We start from the raw sequence: 15,039 nt of genomic DNA on the forward strand, positions 1-15,039 counted from the left end.
AAATGCATTGATGTAACAAATTAAATAAAGAAAGACATAATTTCCATACTGCCCATACACACAGTACATAAGCACAGTTACTGTTACAGCAGCAATGTTTATTGATAGGTAAAATCTAAAGTTGCGGAATAATTAAAATAGACTAATATGTGCACATATGTAACTATTTAATGCCATCAGAGGATGCACACCACCGACTTGATGGGATTTATACATGTATTAAAATCTGGGATAGATTAGCCATCAATAGAAATTTCACGTTTCACCAGGACAAAGTTTGCCTGCTCATGATCCACAAAGGAATTGGTTGTGGTCTTCATACTTAAAAACAAACAAACAGATAGATATAAAACCAGACAATAAAAGCATTGCTTCCCCGAGCAGGGGATCGCCCATACGTGTAGTTGTTGAGAGGCAGAAGTGTGTCGGGCATTGCAGATAATAATTTGGAAAATAAATCCATATCCAGTAGAAAAACTTGTTTTTGATAGTCCCAATCCAGGACATTTATGATGAATGAATAATATTTCTGTTACCTAGGATGGCAAAATCCAGCGATGTCATGTAACTTCAAGTGGATAATTTAGCTATGAATAGTTCATTGTCAAGGTCGCTATTTGGAGGTTAGCTTGTTGTTTTCTTGAAGATGCGCTGTCTTTGAGCTTGCATGCTATATGCCCAGGCTCTGTCCACACCCTGGCCCTCAATCCTGAAGGGTTCCCAGTCACGAAAGGGAAAACGTCCAGCTACAACTAAGGCATCATCAGGAAGCTCATTCTGCAACTTCTCCTGTAATAATGAAAGCTAGGAACATAAAAGCACAATTTTTTTAATACTTGTACTGTATATTTACTTATGATCTACTAGTTTGCAGAATAATACGTTCATTAATTTACTCACCACACTGGGAGCCAAAAACACTGTGACATTCTTGCATTCTGTGAGGTCAACCTGTGATGACATAGTGTACAATGTAATGATGTCAACACAAATTGGTAAAACGTGTACATTCAGTGAATGGTCACAATGTTATAGTACTCCTAAAATATGTGGGAGAAAAAGTAGGATTTACTGCACGACACTGTCATTTTAATGTTTATGAAGGCTCCTACTGAAGGGAGGGCAATTACATTATGCTAAGACTTAAGAAAATCTGTTTTCAACAGACGGAAGGACATGATTTTTCTTTTGAAATAAGCAATTGTAAATTTTGGCTGATATAACTTTAACATTTGTGAAAGAATGTTACTAATGGTACAATGGGAGTGTAAAATGTCGAACCTTCCACAGGTCTTCTCGTCTGTACGACACTTTTCCACGATGGCCTGCTCTCCATGCCTTAAAGTGGGCAAGACGGACAAGCCAAGGGTTGAGCTCATAACCAACAGAGGGGGTGAAACCCTGCCGGTGGGCTTCCAAGACCTTAAGATGTAAAAAAATAACCAGTCAAAATTGGTTGATCGGTGCAGGGATAAGGATCTGACCCATCCCGATCATACTCACAATGCGACCATCACCTGACCCCAAATCGACAAGGCCTCCTTTTCGACCACTCAACAATCTCATGACATTATCAACTTGAACTTTGCTGGCTGGAATATAGGGGACCTAGAGAAGTCAGAGTCATACATTTAAAACATCCTTACAGGCACAACTGTGACAAGCAGAATGCTGTTAAAAAGTAGGCCATACCTGCAGCTTTAAAGGGACTTTTCGGAAACCTGGCTGGAGGATTCCCACCCACATGGCATATACAGCAAGCCCAGTGCCAGCAGCTATCTGTGCGACACCCCATACTCCAAGGTTCCCAGTCTTGAGCTCTGAAAAGCACTCTTCTGGTGTGCCATCATCCATTTCTGCATCAAATGTGTTGTGTACATTTTATTTGAGAGAAAACAGTCTGGGAAAAAAAGATTTAAAACTGCAATAATGTAAAACAGCAAAATCACCAGTGGCCGACCCCTACTACATTACTCTGAGACTTCAGGAGATAATCGTGCATACAATTTCACGTCATGCCACAATTTTAACAATATTGTAACACCCAGTTTAGGTTTATCTCAACTGAATCTGTATTATTGGTGTGAGTAAAATTATTTCAACGCAGCCTGGGGTCTGAAGTCTGTCGCTGCTATAATTTATTAGTGGTACCTCTGTGATAGACGGTGTGTAAGCAGCTGGTTGACGGTCACCTGTAAACAGAAACGCCAGACTGGAAACATATATACTAATTCATTCGTTCATTCAAAACAATATTAAAAGATGTAAGTCACACACGCGCGCACACGGAGAACACGGCTATACATTATACTACTACTAGATTGAGGGTTGTGACCTGAGGGAGTTCAGCAGCATCGGACACATTAGCCTGTCGGACTAGTCCGTCTACAAAATATACCGTACATCCGAAGGCGTACTTACATTAGTTCCGCGATGAATGTTGTCGTTTTCCTTTGGGATGTGTTTCCTGCAGCGACCCAACCGTGAAACGAGTTGGGATTAAGTTTGGTTTCAGTTGAAAAGGACAGTGTCCATCAAATGAACCTGGATCAGCATGTTTCCACCATAGACAATTGTTTACTAGGGTGTCTTGTTCATCCATATAAATATTCCCCCATGTCCCCATTTACATTAACTGAAACGTGTATCATTTGTTGAAAGGAAAACACATCCAAATCAGAATATATGAAACATATCTAATTCTTATTTAATTACATTTATATAATTTGTATGCATTTACAATGTACAATGTCAGTAAAGGCAGTGAAGACAGTAAATATTCTAGTGGCCTGTTTTGTACAATATCCTCTGTTATATAACATAAATCTCTTTCTGTATTTGTCTAGGCTAAAATAATATTTCCATATCAATATAATATTTGAAACTGTTTATTTGAAAAATAACATATATAGAGATGCAAAAATATAATGCTATAATAAATATTTCTTTGCAAAAGCTGGCCTGGATTCAAAGAATACTTTTTTGACAACAATAAAATGCAAAAACGTGCATTATCAATACTCAAAACACAAAACCAATTTGCAAAGAGCAAACCGACAGTGTCAAGCCGGAAACAGTGTCCGTATCCAAGTGGAGGTGGAATGGGAAGCGACACCGTCAGTCACTGTCTGCATCATCACTGATGATCCCCTGCAGGTTGGCCCAGTCTCTTGCTCTTCTGTGGCCTTTGCTTTTATCATTTTCCTGATCACTATCAGAGCCAGAGTGCAAAGTGCGCTTATATGTGGAAGACAGAGGGTCATGCTGTTCCCAACTTGCAGAGGCTCCTCTACGTTTAGGACGACCTGGAATATAAAATTCACATTAGCAGATGTCACAAATCAAATCATTTCTATTAAATGTTGAAGTGATTCAATCACCTCCAAACTGTTAAATAAAAACAATACTACAATGCGCTGTGACTATTCTGCACATCAACTAAAGTAATATAGCAATACAGAAATAACATATTTCTGTATTGCTTGTCATTTTTGTTCAACCTGAACTATACACCCACACTATATGGCAAGAAGAAACAAGTTTACATGTATCACATCATTTTAGAGGAACAAGATTGTTTGCATTCACTTGTATTTTGCGTTGCATTGAAACCAATGGCAAAATGTGATTGTTTTTGCCTTCTGAATAATTGTAAGAACTCTGCTGTCTTAATTAATACCAATGACTGTACTCTTTCGGAAAAGTGGTGGCACCCTCTGGAAGAAGGGTGTCCCCACTCTTCTGTGATGACAAATATAAAAAACGATAGCGGTGACAAAAAAAACAACAAAAAAACAATAGTTACCCTGTGTGGCAATGATGTTGCTAACATCAAGCTCAGCAACTTCCTGCGCCTCTTCTCTCTTCATTCTGGCACTCTTGCATTTCTTAATAGATGGTTGACCTATGTGACAACACACACTTATTCATTACTTAAGCAATTTTCCTTAATTTACTCATATTGTGTCAGGCATTGGTTCATGTACGGGAAACATAGTTGAAAAACAGCTACAGTGGATCAACATTCTGGTAAACGCTCCATCATCTTTCTATAGAGAACTCTCACACATGCAAAAATAATAAATAAAAGCAAGTTAATGCTGGATTAGCTGAAGTGAAGTGATTGCTACACATGTAGAATCTTGCTTCTAAGCTTGCTTTGAACTTGATGTCTCGACTGATCTTTGGCAATTCAGTAAAATGCTCTGCCCTCTGCTTGTCTATCTGTCTTGGCTATCTTTATTCTCCACTTTTTTTTTTTCGATTATAGCTGGCAAAGAGATGAGTTGCCTGGTATATTGTTGCAAGATGGAATTGTGTGACGTCAGCTACCAGAGTTCATTTGGAATTTTTTCTCGTATTTAAATACAAACATGCTCATGTACAAATTGTGGTCTGTTTAAAAGTGAAAGTATTTCCACTGACCATGGACACCAAGATCTTCAAGCTCCTTCTTTAGAACAGTAACCATGGAGCGCACAGATCGACAGTCACTGAGGAGCTTCTTGTAATTTCTCTTCACACCACAGAGAGCGATGTAACGTTTCAGCCTCACAACTGCTTTATCGTCCTCCTACAGGAGTCAGACAAGTTGAGACACATGGCTTTATTTATATCTCTATTCTAGTGACCCAAAGGTATTATATATACAATATACACTTGCACTTTGTGTATCGATAAGACGGAAAGCACAGAATACTTAAAAATGCAAAAATGGTGCAGAAATACTTTTTTGGTGTCTAAAATCAATTATGTTGATGTGGTCATCATAATGTTTAAATGAAAATAATGTTTAAATAACAAAAAACAATTATCAAAGACAACACCAAAACAACATTCAACATTCAATATCGAAACATTCAATATTAAGATCAAAATAAAAACATTAACAAAGCCTGATCTTCTAGTCTGAACACAATCACTCACCTTTTCACCTCTGGTGTTCTCTCTCTCCTTTTTCACAGTCTTCTTCTTTTTTTTTTCCTGGTTATTTCCTGAACCATTCTTCTGGTCGTTGTCTTCGTCCTCCAAAGAAGTGAGTGATGATGAATCTGAGTCGGTCTCATTATTCTCCTTCTTTTGCACGCTGACCGTTTCCTCTGCATAAAAGAAAGGCATATAAAACTAAATTAACACTACAAATGAATGATCATTTGCTCGTCTTATATAGAAGTGCAAAGGTTATATAGTCACCTTTTTCATTGTCATCCGAGGACTCGTTACAGTCGAGTTTGTCATTCTTTTTATCCGTCTCACTTTCGTCCTCTTCACCACTTGAGGTTTTCTTCTTTGCAGGACTTAAACTGCTGCTTTTCTTCATCTCTCCACTCTTTCTATTGCCTTTCTTTTGCATCCCTTCTTTTGGACTGTCACCACAGTCACTTTCATCCCCATTTTTTCCTGACTCACTCACTTCCTCATCGGAAGAGTCCTCAATTTTTCCACGCTGCGTCTTTTTTGCTTTTGTTTTTCGCTGGGATTTCTTCACCTTCCCCACCGTGTCCTCAGACCCACTTTGGTCTTGCTTTTCACTCTTCTCACTTCCCGTTTTACAGCCATCTTCATCCTCAGATTCTGTCGTTAAAAATACACAATAAAGAAAAAAATATTTTTACAGAGAAGATGTAAATTATATAATGGTAATAAAGTGGCTGGTGGGTGAGAGAGTCTGTTAGGATAAACCATATTAGGCAGCAGATGTGTAAAAGGATACAATTAGAAGCACTGTATGTACTCACTGTTTTACCTTCTATTGTAATGGGCATAATATGTTTGCATCTTTATGCGCCTTTGATTTAAATAGACACACAATGAAAAATTATAAGCTGTGACTAGCTTTTTACTTTATAAAGTATCGTAAACAGAACATAAAGTGACAGGTCTTTATCAGAATACTGAAACACTGGATGACCACACACTTAAATATTGTATATTAGGTAAATAACTTTAGTATTTTACAGTCAAAAATCAATAAAATAATTAAAAACAACCTGATGATGAGCTCGATTGACAACGGGATTTCTTTGCTCTGGATTCATCTTCCTCTTCTGTCCCACTTTTCACCTCATCATTTTCCTGCTCTCTTTTCCTTTTGTTTTGGGGCTTCTTGGTCTCCTGCTCACCATCATTTTCATCAGTGTCCTAGAGGAGGAAAAAAATATCAATGATGATGATGACAGTAATATCCCAACACTATAACGAACCCCCGTCAAATGTTAACCTCTCATATTAAGCTGTACAGGAAGGGTTCATTTACCTGCATCTTCATCAGCTCCTCTTCAACCACCTGTTTCATGTATTTTCGGGTATGTGGACTTAATGATTCAAGTCCCTCCAGTGCCAAGTAACGCTTCTTTAAAATCCCCAAGCTCAGTTTACTGGAGTAAGACATTAGAGTAATTATATCAATTTGTACAAACGAAAAGGTACAACATTTTAAATCAGCATTATAATGAATAACTTCAATGTGTAACACACAACTGCAACACAAATGTAACAGAATGTCAAGTATTTAAAAAAAATAAAAATAATAATAATAATAATTACAGTACACAATTAAAAAGCAAATATTTATAACGTTAATGCATAGATTTACACATTACAAGATAAACTAAAAGATTTAATTAAGCTTGCTAACTAAAACATTGCAACCTCAAGAGTGATTAAAGCTATTGGCTTGATAACAATAACAATAACAACACTGAAAATACACACTACTGAGCAGCTGTATCCTGCACTTTCAACAAGGCTTTGTTAATTATTCCAAGTTTATTTTAAAACACCCAATGTTTGTGCACCCGGGGGTAAACTGATAGTGTTGTGTGGGGTGAGGAACATTTACAACATAATTACTGCACACTAGTGTTTACTAGTACCTGAGTAACATGGGCGTGTGAGAGGTAACAAAAGTTTACAACCATTGTTACAATATAAGGCAGTATGTACATGAATTAATTCCCCTTAATCCTATCAAATTTCCACAAACAAATTATCATGGGTTTGTTGATAATCTATATGATTTAATTAAATCAGGAGCATTGGTGAGTTACTCTGAACTTCTTCAAACTGTCATTCCTGTCACTCATAGTTATCAATGTCATTTCCTTTGATATTTTAAAAATTCTTAAGAAAGAGGTTGGAAATGCAGTCACTGGACCCCAAAGGGTTTAAACGATTATAAACAATAATCACATATTGTTATTATTTCAGCAAGAATTCACCACCACCCCTATTGTTGAATCCTGCTGATCTATAATTTATAGATAGGACTTTATTATTAGGGGTGTATTTTTGTATTCTTCTGTATACCTCCTTACTAATAAAGTAAACTCATACACAAATATTATACTGCTAGCTATAATTGCTCATAATAATTTAAGGGGATGTGTGTTCATTGCCTTTTCTGCAAAGAATAACACACCTTTGCTGTCAAAATCCCTACTCTAGCAAATCCAGGGAAGATATATCCTGAATATATTATTGATACTACTGACTCTGAATGTTCTCATTGTTGGAAAAATATATTTTAAGAAAGTACAATATCAACAAAGCTAAATGTAGTCATTGTAACCCTTTATGTTAATATTTTTCAGGTGTATTGACAAGATTCAACACTGCACTGGGATGTAGACAATGGACAGCGTTGGATTAATGCAGCAACAGCACAACATCAGTTACAGCCATGATAAACAGCACTTTTATTTACAACTTTTAATAAGGAAATTGGGCAAAACGTTCAAAAACACAAGACATTAAAACCTTTGTTTAGTGTTAATGTATGAGCCCTCTCCGTGTTTATCTGTATCACTGACGGTGTTTGTGCATTAGCTTTGGTTAACTGGTTTATAAGGTAAAGGGTTAAGTGAGGCTGGCGTGCAACAGTGAGGTTGCCAGCTGCCGCAAAAACACTAAAGACCACAGTTAGCGCCAAAGTGGTTTTTTTTTATTATACAAAAATCACTTAAAAGAGCGACTCTTAAATGTTGTACTGTATACCTGAGGTCCGGCTCACTGCGGAGTTGGTCGCACACAAACCTGCGGACACTGGCTGCTTCTTGTTTGGACACCATCGCGTTCCCGCTCTGGACGTTTCATATTATGGTCAAACTGGCGGAACCGCGACCACCTGGTGTCAACGGAAGTGACGTCAAATTGGCAGCACGCCCTTGCTTTTCGCACCAACACCGCCGCCTTTTGGACAGGAAGGTGAATCAGAACTGTTGTCACACTTTACTGAAAAAGTATGAGAAGAATTCTTTTGGAAACAACATTTAAAAAATAGCTAGAATTTACAGAAAAAAGTCAGAATTCAGATTAAAGTCTGAATTCTGACTTTTTTCTGTAAGTCAGGCTGTTTTGCATTTTATTTTTTATATTTGGCCCCAAAAATGTCCATTAATGTTGTCTATCTGTCAACCAGAAATCTTTAATTGTTTTGTTTTCTATATCTCCATATATCAAAATATTTTAGACTAAGGTATAATCGATCACATTCTGCAGTACTATTCAATAAACAACCCAGTCATGGGTCCTCCTTTTTGCATCGGAAAAAATAATAACAAATGTATAACTTTTTTCCCCCATTACCTCCACAAAAGGGGATTTGTGTCACAAATTGTTATATGTGACATACATATTTCCCAAAATTAAAAGGTTGTCCATTAAGTCAACAACAAACACCCATTATCTGATAATCATGAACATGATTGTTTACTCTGAAATCAAGAGAAATAGCTCAATCCATCAGAAGATGACTTGCATCTCTTAGGTCTAATCTTACAATGTGAATTTGTGGTAGCACAGGGCCAAGAGGAAAAGGAATTGGACTTAACCAGAGGATCCCCGTTCACATCCCGGGATGGGTCAGGGGCTGTCCACTGCTCCTGCGCCCGGCTTGTAATTGCAGTTTGTGCAAATATAACTAATTCTATTCATACTCCATCCATCCATCGTCTACTGCTTTATCCTCCACAGGGTCGCTCGCAGGGCTGCTGGAGCCAACTCCAGCTAACCAGCTAACCCTAACCCTTAGGGTGAAAGGTCGGTTCCACCCTTGCTGAACAACCATTCACTCATACACCCAGCCAACTTAGAGTTAACCTCTGCCTGTTTTTGGACATGTGGAAAGAAACCAGAAGACCCAGAGAAAACCCACACACAAGTAACATGTAAACTCAATACAACAAGGCCTGGACCACGATGCAAACCAGCAAACTTTTTGCTGTGACACTTGAAAAGTAAGACCAAAAAGTCAAATCTGGATTTCATAAGTCATTTATTTAGAACATTCCCATGACCTCTACTGGACGGAGGTTTTATTAGTGCATATAGTAAAGGTATTACAAGGTGATTTTTAATTTTTTTTTTTAAATAAAGGGTCTGAGATACAAATTGCTTTCATTCAGTGTTTTTTGCTGTCACCATTCAAAGTAATTTGGTTTACTCCCTGATGACTATCTAAAACACTTCTCTCCCTGAGAGAAATAAATAAATACAATTGATTATTACTTGATTTTATCATCACTGTATGGCCAATTACGTTTAACAAATTTCAGAAGTTTGGTGTAAGACATAATGTGAAAGTTATGGCTCAGAATAAAATACAGTGTCACAGAAATGTTCTCTTTTCCTCTTTAACTATACAACTGAAATGTAAGTTCACAATTTAGACATTTACAGGAGTAAGTTAAAGTCTGATGTGTGCCGTAGAGTGCATATCATTCCAAGAAACATGAAAAATTCACTTGAGCACTAGTTTACATGAAGATTGAACACACAACACAAGTTAAATAGCAAACAATAAATTAGATTCATAAATTAATTCATTAAAAAAAAAAAAAACACAGAAGCAACAGCAGTACAAATTTAAATAAAGAAACATGAGCTGCTCAAAAAAAATCTCATTCATGAAAACCTCTCACTCTAGAAATGTCTACTCAGTTGATTCCAGTGTTAACATATCCAAGCTCTGTTTGTCACTGTCCAACACAATCTCAGTCCAACGTATCAAAAGGCAACAGACGCTTCACTAAGTAAATAAACGGACACCGTGTTTCCTGCTGTGTCAAACAAAGAGGAGGCTGCCAGTGCATATCATTATCACCTACATCAACAGACGGCATTGGGCTCTAAGGGTAAAATCAACCTTAAAGATGGGAGCTTGATTTTGACACCAATTCAGTTATTATCAAGGGTGTCTTTATACATGCAGTCATGCCAGTTTCATGTCCCAGGTAGTTTTAATCCTTTCCTATCTGAATTAAGTAAGCAGTTTGTTGTCTTGTAAACAAAAGCATTTCTTTTAACTCCATACGACTTACTATGGTTGCAAACCTGTCATCAACCAATATCTCTGCAGCGACATCTACAGACATAAAAAATACCCTAATTACCATGCTATTGCTATGATCCACGAACATTTCTTTCATTAAGATGTTACTTAACAAAAATGTACATCCTATAATTACATACGTTTTCACATTATCAGTCCTTATACACAGTTTGCTGGCCGTGCCCTCTTTCATCATGCATTATATGCCTCCTCACATGGATGCGTCGCACTCGTCTGTCCCCTCCCACAGCACCCTCTTCCTCTGATTGGCCAGCTCCCAGCGTAGAGCCTCTTGAATCTAAAAGGTGTAAGCCTCCTGAACCAGATCCTCGGCCGTTCTCGTAGGTGAGGATATTGAGGGTTTCTTCAAAGATTCGCGCTTCAGGAAACTCAACCTATAAAAAAACAACACACAACAACACACACTAATGTTCAAGTTTGTAGTATATTGTGTATTTCTTATGGTTTTTATTCACTGTCTGGTGTCCTTGTGTGCTGAAAGGCAGCTATAAATAAAATATATTGTTATAATTATTAAGTTATAAGGAGAGTAGCTGACTTGAGCGTAAAGGTAAGTATTACCTTTGGGACCAAACCAGGTTAATTGCTCTTTTCAGGCCTCTTAATTGAAGAGGCCTGAAAAACCCATGGAAGGGGCTTGAGGTTCATGCTCATACCTCGCCAGTCGTTACTAGGCAACCAAAACCTGGAAGCTGATGAGATGACCAGTCTCAATGAATTAATTAACACATTAAACTGAGCTAAATCATCGAAACAAAGACAGTGGTTTAACAACAGTGCATTTCCCTCACAGCTGCTTTGTTGTTCAATGCGTGCGGGAGAAAAAAAAATGAATAACCCTCACACCACTGTGCGAGCTCAAACCCTAAAAATAAGAAGGAAAAGAATAAAACGCTGCCTAACAGCAAATATAACATATTTCTCAAAAAAGATCAAACTCGGGTTTCAAGATATGATACACATTATGATGCTTACTTTAGTCTGCTTCTTCTCTGTGGCATAGACAATGGAGGTGCAGCATACTTCAGCGATTTTGCGGCCTTCGCCATAGAAAGACCAGCAGCAGATCTCATCTCCGAGCACGTCTTTGACAAACAAAACCCGACCATTGAACCGCAGCACAAGCTTGTCAAAGAGTTCAATGTTCTTCAGCAGGTTATCGTCAGAGTTGCTGGTCACACGGAGAGAGACAGAGAGTGAGTGACAATCAATGGAAAAGATTAATAAACTATTTAAAATCTTTTGTTCGCTGTGGTCAGACCACATTTTTACCTTGTGTAAGAGTATTTGTTGTTTCCTCTGTTGTTCTGTAATTTCACAACTGGCTGTGGAGAGAAGAAATGGTTTTGTTTACAGTTTCCATCACACAAGTACATTTCCTTGAGGTTAACATCCAAATGTTAGTCTTTAAACAATCTATGAGTGTTTTAATTAGGTTCAACATTGAGACACTATACATGAACATAAAATAAGACAGCTGCTAGTCTTTTACAGTGAAATGCCATTTACCTTTCCACACGTGGCAATCATCTTCTGTTCTTCTTTGGCTGAGGTGATCATGGGGATGCGGCACACACTTTCAAAGACATCCTGTTTTTTCTGTAGGTAAGGTAAGTAATAATGAAATCCATGAAATGTTCATATGAAGTCATTTAATTATCATCATTTCAATTAAAATCAATGTTTTTTATTAGATTACTGTGCTAATATTATATGTGTAATATTATGCTTTACTTCTCCATTTGTATATGCATAAAGAGTATTATTTATGTACCTGCATGGCACTGGTACAATGCTGGATGAGTCCCTGGACCTGATAATACTGGGCCTCCTTCAGAACCTCATCCAATTCTCTGTGATCCTCTGGAAGTGGGACGGAACCGTCTCGCAGGAAGTTCAAAACCAGATCAAAATATCGCCCACATCTGTCCAAAATGACCCAACCTGGGACAGTAGGGAAAATAAGTTCAAATCACTACTGCATTGGTCAATAATCAATATTGCTTTTTGTAGTTATCCAAAAGTCTCCAGAGACTGAGATGGATGTGGTTTATAGCTGAAGTCTGAGCACGCTCAATAATGTGGGAATTACATAATTTTGTAGTCAGGATATTTAAATATATCATATTGCGTACATCTAAAAATACATTAGAATCTCTACCTTCAAAAATCAATCTTAATGTTCAGTGACAACAACTTTTTCTACCCATAAGCAATTTTCACGACCACACGTCCAGACTTGTGGTCGTGCCAATCCCAGCTGACATAGGCCGACAAGGCAGGGTACACCCTGGACAGGTAGACCAGCCCATCACAACAGGGCCACTTGGAGACAAACAACCATTCACTCTCACACTAACACCTACGGTCAACTTGGTGTCCAATTGTCACGTAAATTATGAATGAACTAATGTTACATCTTAACAAAATGTAAGAGGACAGGCAAATTCACTTACCTTCCGAGTCTATGGTAACCTCCGTTTCTCCATTGCACATGCGCCGCAGCAGACTGTCTTCTTTACTTAACGTCTGGACAGTTGTATAATGCAGTGAGCCACCCACATTTAACTTAACATACTTGCTTCCCAGCAGACCCCTATTTCTGTGCTCGTCCGTGTTGTGGCAGGCAGGCTGGTAAATAGCAAACTGGGCAGAGTCGGCAGCATGACTGCCAACTGACGCCTCAGCAGACATGGGGCTGAAGAGTCACTTCACAACTGTAATATAGAAGAGCATGGCAGTTTGTTAATCGTGTGTCTCTCTGTGATAGTAAATCATAATGGTGTTAACATCTAAAGCAGACCAGCCTTTCCTCACTTGTTATATATAGATGGCAACAAAGAACAGTTAACAGAGGCAACACAGACACTAGATGTGGTGCCACATCCAGCATGAAATATTAATACGCAGGAGAAAAATAGAAATCAAGCCATGCACCACTGTGTTAAACATAATAAGCCGATGAGGCGTTCATCCTCCCTATTAATTGATTATTGGTGACTCCATGACACATCACACACAAAGGGTCACATGAGGAGCTGGAACCAACCCCCCAGATGGTGTGGGGACACGCAGCATGTCACACCCTGGATGAGATGATGAGGATAATCGTGACATTGATAATAGTCATTATTGTTATTAAAATGCTACGAGTCTCTGTCTTCTTCACTCTCCTCTCTTTGTAAATGTGATGTTTTGTTTGTAATCTGCTTAATTTGTGTCTGTACATGTGACACCTACTGCACAGCTGTCCGTCTCCCACGGAACCATCCTCTGTGGCTCTTCCTGAAGTTTCTGCCATGTTTCCCCTTTACAAGGGGCTTTTGTGTAGTTTACTGGACTGTATTTGACCTAACTGACAATTTCAATGAGTTGAGGAAGCGTTGCTCTCTCTTTAAAAATAGACCCACATATTGTGATGCATTCATCGTGCGGTAACAAAACTTGAGGAAAACAATACTCACCACACTGAACATCCAAGTAACTTCAAAGTCGACCCAATATTGCTTGTGAGCGTGTTAATCAGGCAGCAGTCGTTAATAACACACCAGCTTATACGGATAACCCGAAGCACAGGAACAACTTTACACCGCGTCCACCATTTGACAGCTCATTTTAATCGCAGCTAAATCAAAGTGGCTAACAACAGCAGGTCTATTTTGTTACGCTTAATGCCGCCAAAGCTCTTTTGTTTCGTACCAAAATGTATAAACCAGCCATTAAAGTGCTACATCGTGAGCAGCCACTTGTACTGGATGACATTACATGAATGCTATTTAATTAAAACTAATGCTAAACGCGAGGAGCTAACTGGGTCAATAGGAAGAGAAACTAGAGCATCAGCTTCCGCTGTCTTCTTCTTCTACGTTCCACACCGCTTTCCTTTTAGGGTGACACGTTTGGATTTTACTGTTCCCTGCCCCCAGTGGCCGCATTTGGAAACTGCAAAGCCACGTTCTAAAACGTCGGCTAATGACGTCAATGTTACCGTTTAGCAATGTTGTTATTACATATTTTACTTTTTATGTGGAATAAAAGGATAAATGATCATATAAACATTGACAAGGGCAAATTGATGCATACTATGTTTCTGACCATTTTTTTTCCAACTGCCATTTCTATAACTCCTAATATTCCGGACATTCCCGAGAGACATGTTTAATACATACATAAATAAATAAATAAATAAACAAACAAACAAATAAATAAATGTACCCATGTTATTTAAAACATAAACATACATATGTTACCCCTGTGACCATCTGTAGATCCTGATATAACTACTCTTGTATGACTACTGCCGTTTAGGATAAATAACAACAAGATGTCAATATGTGTAATGACTGTATCGTTAAAGAAACGTATCAAGCTTTCTGAGCTGTAGAGCTGTAAAGATGTTTAATAAAACATATAACATCACTTCAACACAATGATATTCTTTCCATTGGATAGGTTACATGTATATTAATACAGTTCATATTCTGTGTATGCATGAACACAAATAAGACCGTGTTAAATGGAAAAACAACAGGTAATAATGTTCAAGTCTTACACTATTCAACAAAGACTTTATTTCCAGCTCAGCAAATAATCCACCGCCTTCAAAAGAGTGTATTTATATATATATGTATATATAAAGCAATTTAAATAAATAAAAAAAATTGCTACAGATGATAAGAGAAGATTTT

The 15,039-nt window shown here is 37.9% G+C and overlaps 3 protein-coding genes across 4 annotated transcripts; all 3 read right to left on the reverse strand.

The window, feature by feature from the left end:
* Window positions 1-114: 114 nt before the first annotated feature.
* On the reverse strand, window positions 115-1,854 carry antkmt (adenine nucleotide translocase lysine methyltransferase; the record flags this gene model as incomplete). The annotated part of the gene is made up of 5 exons (XM_083895785.1): window positions 115-804; window positions 901-951; window positions 1,282-1,422; window positions 1,504-1,608; window positions 1,693-1,854. The coding sequence occupies 5 exons, from the start codon at window positions 1,852-1,854 to the stop codon at window positions 625-627; spliced, it is 639 nt and encodes a 212-aa protein (XP_083751911.1). The 3' UTR covers window positions 115-624.
* Window positions 1,855-3,117: 1,263 nt separating this feature from the next.
* On the reverse strand, window positions 3,118-8,128 carry hirip3 (HIRA interacting protein 3; the record flags this gene model as incomplete). Its single annotated transcript, XM_083896579.1, has 8 exons — window positions 7,996-8,128; window positions 6,257-6,377; window positions 5,991-6,141; window positions 5,194-5,574; window positions 4,927-5,099; window positions 4,426-4,573; window positions 3,806-3,904; window positions 3,118-3,305 (listed from the first exon to the last, which is right to left on the reverse strand). The coding sequence occupies exons 1-8, from the start codon at window positions 8,067-8,069 to the stop codon at window positions 3,118-3,120; spliced, it is 1,335 nt and encodes a 444-aa protein (XP_083752705.1). The 5' UTR covers window positions 8,070-8,128.
* A 1,131-nt stretch (window positions 8,129-9,259) lies between these two features.
* Window positions 9,260-14,199, reverse strand: kctd13 (potassium channel tetramerization domain containing 13). 2 transcript variants are annotated; one of them, XM_083896972.1, is made up of 7 exons: window positions 14,051-14,199; window positions 12,808-13,068; window positions 12,126-12,295; window positions 11,861-11,950; window positions 11,624-11,676; window positions 11,327-11,522; window positions 9,260-10,725 (listed from the first exon to the last, which is right to left on the reverse strand). In XM_083896972.1, the coding sequence occupies exons 2-7, from the start codon at window positions 13,043-13,045 to the stop codon at window positions 10,483-10,485; spliced, it is 990 nt and encodes a 329-aa protein (XP_083753098.1). In that variant the 5' UTR covers window positions 13,046-13,068; window positions 14,051-14,199; the 3' UTR covers window positions 9,260-10,482. The 2 variants fall into 2 exon arrangements, with proteins under 2 accessions (XP_083753098.1, XP_083753097.1); XM_083896971.1 differs by having other exon boundaries at window positions 13,816-14,199.
* Between the last annotated feature and the right edge of the window lie 840 nt (window positions 14,200-15,039).

This window comes from Microchirus variegatus (assembly GCF_963457635.1).
Source record: "Microchirus variegatus genome assembly, chromosome: 10".
Taxonomy (NCBI): Eukaryota; Metazoa; Chordata; class Actinopteri; order Pleuronectiformes; family Soleidae; genus Microchirus; species Microchirus variegatus.